General features: G+C 31.0%; 1 protein-coding gene across 4 annotated transcripts in view; it reads right to left on the bottom strand.

The window, feature by feature from the left end:
- Positions 1-58: 58 nt before the first annotated feature.
- Positions 59-7,500, bottom strand: part of LOC122627407 — a 27,937-nt gene continuing 20,495 nt past the window's right edge. For 3 of the 4 annotated variants that reach the window (XM_043808512.1, XM_043808513.1, XM_043808514.1), the window contains 10 exons: positions 6,981-7,179; positions 6,289-6,441; positions 2,933-3,226; positions 2,610-2,751; positions 1,948-2,126; positions 1,658-1,847; positions 1,411-1,579; positions 1,188-1,311; positions 788-936; positions 59-555 (listed from right to left, as the gene is read on the bottom strand). In XM_043808512.1, the coding sequence (XP_043664447.1) occupies positions 367-555; positions 788-936; positions 1,188-1,311; positions 1,411-1,579; positions 1,658-1,847; positions 1,948-2,126; positions 2,610-2,751; positions 2,933-3,226; positions 6,289-6,441; positions 6,981-7,179 (1,788 nt within the window). In that variant the 3' untranslated portion in view covers positions 59-366. The remainder of the gene's footprint in view (positions 556-787; positions 937-1,187; positions 1,312-1,410; positions 1,580-1,657; positions 1,848-1,947; positions 2,127-2,609; positions 2,752-2,932; positions 3,227-6,288; positions 6,442-6,980; positions 7,180-7,500) is intronic. The other variant, XM_043808515.1, reaches the window with a different exon arrangement.

Genomic DNA, 7,500 nt, shown 5'->3' with positions numbered 1-7,500 from the left:
AATATATTCACTTTGGATTTCTGAAAATCTTTTTAGGCGTACTTTTAATAAAAAAAAAAAAAAAACGACGTCCCGTAATTTTATCCAGAATTAATTAACGTTAAAATTAATTAACGAGCATGTATTAATTAGAATGTCGTTAAAATTTGCAGAAAATATTTGTCTAGAATTTAATCTCGTTATATATATTATATTTTCACGATTATTGTCTCATTGTCATTTTTCTACTCCAAGATATATATCTCATCTTTCGCCAATTGTTTTTTTTTTTTCTGTTGTTTTAAGAATCAATTGTAAGATATATTCTTCAAAGGGAATTCTTCCCTTTGAATAATACTACAATTATGTTTGAAAGAAACGCTTTCATTATGACTCGTCCTTTTCAGAATACTTGGCCATTTCATTACGAATCCATGGGACGTATTTCGGTACATAGGCGTAAACACCGGGTAATTTTGGCCGGGCACAATCTATACCCCAACTTACAATGCCACCCACGAACCATTTCTCTTTGTCATCTTTGTCTTGACATAACAGAGGCCCTCCAGAATCGCCCTTCAATCAAATATACACTGTTTTACTGTTTTAATTATATTTCAATCGCATATAAAATATACTCTTTAGATTGTAACACATGTAATAAATAGCACAATAAAAAGCGCTTGTTTGAAATAATCGATGGCTTATGCGAAAAGAAGAAAAAGAAAGAAACAAAAAAAGAAAAAAAGAATTCATTTTTTTTATTTATCTTTGTTTATGTTTTGTGTTTGTCTTTTTTTAAATTTACCTGACAAGCATCCTTCCCACCATTTGGATAACCAGCGCATATCATACCGTCTGTTACATTCAATTCCTTGTAAGCCAACCACATATTACAAACATCTCTGTTTAAAACAGGAACTTGTACCTCATTTACAGCCGGTTCGTATTCAGCTTCTATAATTAATCGTCTTATCATTCCGAAGTTGATCCAGAAATAGAAATTTTTTTTTTTTTTTTTAACATCGCTTTATACAGATATATAACGAAAGATGTATATCGATTCGATTCAATTTGTATATTTACCGAAGCATTCAATCTTATTTACTCGATTATTCGCCACGAGAAACACTTTGCATTTTTAAAGCCTGCTCTCAATCGATTTACTTTTTCTAGAACGGTGCAAGTTGATTTGTTAGAATACTTACCCTGTGTGTCGTTCTTCTTACCCCAACCAATTACTGTGCACAGTGTCGCAGGAGCAAGATTGGTTGTAGCGTTTGGTAGACATACTGGTCTCAAATGTTCATGAAATTGAACACGTTTTTCGAGCTGATAATAGACAAAAATATCGTTTTGATCATTTTAATTTTTAAACATTCAATAATAATACAAAAATGTAAATTTAATAAACGACGATTCGAGATATACCTGACACAAGGCAACGTCGTTATCATGAACGACACCTAAACTGTAATCAGGATGACGAATAACTCTCTTGATCTTTAATTTTTGACCAAGATAAGTGTGACTGTGTCTTCTGGTAATACCTAATTGAATAGTCCAACCAGATACATCCGAGAGACTGTAAATATTTTTTCTTTTTTCACAAATTTTTAATTACAAGTCAATTCGTCGGATGAGATATAACAATTTTATTAGAAAAGGAGTCTCTTACTTTCCAACGCAATGCGATGCCGTTAAAACCCATTGATCGGAAATGAGTACGCCAGCACAGTAAAAAATTTGTTCGGGTCCACCCAAAAGTGCTGCTAAAAAGGGCCAATCACCTGGGGAGGATTCTACGCCACCAACGATTCTGGTTTTAACGTTTGAATTACCATAAAGCGGATATCTCCTGCCACATGCTAAAAACAGAATTTTTACAAGGCAAACCATTATTTTACACATATATCCGATCAAATTCTCATTGAAATAAAATGTTACAATAAATATTTGGAAATTCACCGTATTCGGAACAAGTGAGTTTTACTGTCGGATAATCCCCATCCTCCTTTACGCACGCTTGAAATTTTTTCAATAAACTTCGTTTTGGTGTTAATCTCCGATACTGGTTCGATTCATTGAAGGCTTGAATCGTTGTTAGGTTACCATCTTTGGTAGAAAAAGTCGATGAAAGTGCGACACTAAAAAATATCAAATACTGATATATACAATGGATTGTAAGTAAAAATGTAAAAAGACAAACTATAATTATAAAAGTATTACTTAATAAAATTCTAGCTTTGGCTAATTCGTTAAAGTCTAATCAATACGTTTTCAACGATAAGAAAAGAAAAAAGTAAATAAACATTATTTTCATGAAGTATAGTAAAAGTTAGTGTAATATAATAAATCATATTTATAAAAATATCATTTATATAATAAAAATTGATAATTAACAAGTAAGTTAAAGCCTAATTCATCTAGTTTACATGATAAAAAAATAAAAAAATAAAAAAGAAGAGAAGAAGAAAGAAAGAAAAAATAAACAAGTAAATAATTCAACTGCGTCGTTTCTTCCACGACGTATAGTAATGTAAAAATATTTCTTATAATAAAACGAGAGAGGAGCGAGAAGGTGTGGAAAAACGTTGATATAGAGAGGATGGAAGGTCGATAAGTCTTACGTGTAGCCTAGAAGGGAACAAATAGCTTGGGCGGTGACGTGCGCCTTTGGTGGTATACAAGCTGGCATAAATTTGCCCATTTCTGCGTGGTAAACTTCGAGAAGTCCTTTACCGATGTCACCATTTTTTTGGCTCAGTTTCACTGAACAACAAGAAATATTTACATAGAAAAAAAAAAAACCCCTATGGTATTTGAATGTTAATTTTTGAAATAATGTACGTAGATGTTCGAAATCTTCTTTATTTCATCTTAAATTTTAAGATGAAAAATACGAAAAAATAAAAATAAATAAATAAACAAGAGATCTTCAAAATGGTCTTACGACAATAACGTTCGTCCTGTCCCCAAGGACAATCCATAACTCCGTCGCAAATATGACTAGCTGACATGCATCTCCTTTCGCCGCAATGTAAAGTAGCCTTTGTTTGAGTACTCTTCGACAAAGTAAATTTCCTTTTATCTCCTTTGTTGCTATTATTAAACTTTGGCAGAAAGATCGAGCCACACTCGCCACATCCGATCTCGTCGCTGTGATCGGCGCAATCTAAATGACCGTCGCAGAGCCAATCAACCGGGATACATCGGTTGTTGTCGCATTGGAAACCACTGGTGCATACTGTAAACACACAAGTGCAATTCTAAAAAAAAAAAGGGAAAAAAAGGGAAAACAGAAAAAAGCAAACAAAAAACGAACCAATATAAAAATAAAAACAACAACAAGAAAAAAAAAGCAGACACTCAATAATTCTTTAAAGCATAGATTTTCTATGCTTTGTAAAAAAAAAAAAAGAAAAAAAAAATACGATGAGTATCATTTTGAAAAATATTAAAAGAAAAAAGAGAGAGAGTATATGTATGTAGAATAGTATTTATTGATTTTAATCTCGACAACATTCACACAAAACATTCCAATAATCTTTGAAATTCTTTTAACAATTTTGTTTGATTCACTTCTCTCTCTCTCTCTCTCTCTCTCTCTCTCTCTCTCTCTCTCTCCCCCTATTTTTCTTCTTTATTATATTTCATTTCGTTTCACTTTATTTGATAATATATAAAAAAAAAGAAAAAAAAAAATATCCTGAAAAAACAGCGAACAAAAAAAAATTAGTAAAATGATATCAAATAGACTTATGTTTCGCAAATCATAACGATGTAATTAGTTGAAATGTCGCCGTGAGTCGATTTGCATATTCACGAAAGGGGGGTAGGAGGAAGAGTGGAAACACAGCAAAACCACCACTTCTAACTGCGGTAACGTTGCCTAGCGAATATAATCCACTGTGCGATAGTTTAATATGAATTTAAAATCTACCTTCTCATGCTATACTAGCTATAGTCTAACGGCAATGTATTTCTCTATATATTTGTGTGCAAGGAAACAACATGTGTTTGCAAAAGCTATCGTGCATATACTTATCTATGTATATATATATATATATATATATATATATATATATATATATGTATGTATGTATGTATGTATGTATGTATACGTGCATATATTTTTGTAAACACAGCTATGAGAAGCTTACTGGAAATATCCTCTACGTAGATATTTTTTTCTTACAAAGATAAATTTTTAATGAAGTCGCTTATAATTATTGTTTTTCTTTTTTCTTTTTCTTTCTTTTTTTTTTTTTTTTTTGATTTTTTTTTCTTCCCGAAAAGCCGTCGTCGTTTTCATGCTCTTAAAAAAAAAAGTAAAAAGTAAAAAGTAAAAAATAGAAGGATCTAGATTACGTTGAGAATTAATAAAAGAAAGAGAGAGAGAGAGAGAGAGAGAGAGAGAGAGAGAGAGAGAGAGAGAGAGAGAGAGAGAGAGAGAAAATGTTGATCAAACGAGGGTGAAAAGGAGATAAGCGAAGAAAGAGAAGGTAAGGATTAATTGCAAAGAGGGAAAGGAAGAGAGAGAGAGAGAGAGAGAGAGAGAGAGAGAGAGAAAGAGAGAGAGAGAGAGAGAGAGAGAGTAGACATTGAAATTACTGAAACTCTCTGATAGGCAAACCTTCGATAGTCCTGGCACACTTTAAAGCCTTAATTAAGCGTAGACGCAAATGACTCGATTTATCGTTGCGAGTCGATCTAGAACACCGATCGGCCGATTATTCGACGCGAAAGACCATCCTGCTATTCTCGATCAATACCTACCCTCTCAATCCCGGCAATGTTTGCTTTAGCAATTGCAACTCGTGCAGCACTACTCGAACGTTCTTCACCGTTTCATATTTTCTACCTATTTTCTCCCGTAATAGAGTGAGGCCAGCGTATTTTTAAACGATTTTCGAATAGGTACTTTTTATTATCTGCTACTTCATGTATTGTTAATTTATATAAACAAATAAATTCCATATATATATATATATGTATATACTGTGATTTAAATATATAGATTTTAACAAGAATATTGTTTTACGCGTAAGTGTACATAATAATGTCTATAATAATGTATTTAAATTTGTATAAATTTGTATATATACACATACATATATCTATAGATCATGTAAAATGTATGTAAAAAAAAATATATATATATCTATTTATTTTTTTAAGTAAAATTAATGTATATTGGATGCAAAATATATTTCAATGTAAATTCTCTTTAGAAGCTCAGAGGTTCTCTAGAAAGTAATTACGAAACGTTACCGTTGTCCATTTATATTAAGGAAAGTGTAATCTCAGTTGGTATCGGTTTTGTTTGTGGTGAGCAAGTACACGCTACAGCGAAGCAATTTTGGTCCCTGCGAAAGCGTTACCAAGTAGAATTCATTAAACAGTTACAAGCCGTGGTTTTAAGATGAAAACGTTGTATAAGCGTTATTGATCTCGTTCGGCACACCTGTTGCATTAACTACGTTAAGTATGCGTACGAATTCTATACGTTATCTTTTTATAGAGAAATATAGATACGTTAATTCAAAAAGATATATGAACTTTCGATTACTTTCAATTGATTCAACAAATCGAATATTATTCGTTCTAACAATAATCTTTAATACGAGTGATTACATTCATAGGATTTTTAACGATACAAATGTATACAGATTTTGTCATTTTTGAGATTACCACAGACACGTTTAACAATTGTTAAGTTGAAAAATAAATGTGAATGTAATCACGTTTCATTCATCAGATTTATATGATTGTTAACATTGCAAAAATGTATAACAATTTGTAATTTTCATAGATTCATGCTATGTAATTTTCACGGATCGTTAAACTTCCTTTTGTAAATAATCAAATTTGATTGTCAAAGATTTTAAGGATGTTTGTATTTATTTTGAAAAACTCAATTTTCACGCCATTGTCATCGTAAAATTCTCTCCTAGGGAAATCTAATTGCCAGGGATGATACTCCTCCATTTTATTAAAGCCCTTAAACTCGGAGCTGTTATAATCTCGTATGCCGACTGACTGCTCCGTCAAGATTATTTTAATCCTCCGCTTATCCAACTCTTAATCGAGGATTCTTTACTCTTTCTCCAAATTAATCTTATCGAGAGAGCGTAAGGTTTAAATATTTTCGCACAAAATTTTTCGAAAGAATGGAAAATCAAAATATTATAAGAGCAAAGATTTAATGACCGATAAAGAAAAATTGTACAATTTTGATCGTTTGATCGAAACGATTGTCCTCTTTCGATCTTCGATCAAGCTTATTAGATTTGTCGTAACACTTACCCGGTTTCATAGCTCTCGCGTTTGTTTCTATCACCTCAAAATGGCCCACGCATACATCTGGATTATCGTTTTCCGGAAATAGATCACATTCGAGATAATCGGGAAGTGACAAGCTAAAAACTTCGAGAAAGAAACCACACCGCCTTTTAGTTTCTGTAAATTAAAAGAAAACAAAATAAATACGTAGGGAATAATTTATTCGTTTAGAAAAGTTCATCGATCTAAATAAATCATTTGTATTATTTTTCATTCATATATTAATTTCACATGGACATATGAAAAGTAATTAAAAATTATTTGAATTAAATTTATTTGCTTTTTCGTTTTGAAATTGATTTATTCAATTCGTATGAAGAAAAAACAAACAAACATACATGGGAGATAATTTATTTGTTTACTTATAAAAAAAAAATCCATCGATATCAATCTTGCAATATATCTTTCAAAAATATCATATACGAATTTCATGTGAAAAATAATTCAAAAAATTATTCCAATGAAATTTATTTTTTAATATTTTTTAAATCGGATTCATTTAATTTGTATACAAGTATGAACAAAAAAATAAATCAATCGATCAAAATAATTCCAAACGTTTTTTTTTTTTTTTTTTTTTTTTCTTTTGAAATTCTACATTCGATTTAACATCAATGTGAGAAAAAAAAACATAAATAAAACAAAAATAAACTTACCGGAACAGAGACTACGACAAGGTCGAACCAAGTGACCACGAGATCCACATTTCGGTACAAAGATGCTGCATAAAAATAGAGCTGCCAATTCGTAACATCTAACGTCTACGACAGATTTGTATAATTGCAATTCTTGCTGAGCGTCTCGTTGGCCGAAATTTCCCATGTAATTTGGAAAGATCGTGAAGTTGTAAGGTATCTGTAAAATATAAAATCCCAATGAGAAATTCTCTTGTAGTTTATCAATGACAAAGTTTACAAAGAGCAAATAATTGTTCGTTGGTTCGTTTGATCATTCATGTTCGAATCAAATAAACGGAAGAGATAAAAATCAAACAATAAAGAAAGAAAGAAAAAAAGTAACAAAAAGAAAGTAATAAAAACAAAAAACAAAAAGAAAATAAAATAATATTAAAAAAAAAAAATAAAGAGTAGTACACTAGTAGGGATTTATTCGATCCTACACGATCGACATGTTTACATACATACATACATATATACATACATATGTATAGATAAC

The sequence above is a fragment of the Vespula pensylvanica genome, chromosome 2 (assembly GCF_014466175.1).
Source record: "Vespula pensylvanica isolate Volc-1 chromosome 2, ASM1446617v1, whole genome shotgun sequence".
Lineage (NCBI taxonomy): Eukaryota > Metazoa > Arthropoda > Insecta > Hymenoptera > Vespidae > Vespula > Vespula pensylvanica.
Note: the sequence above shows the minus strand (reverse complement) of the source record. Positions and strands in the feature narration are given on the sequence as shown.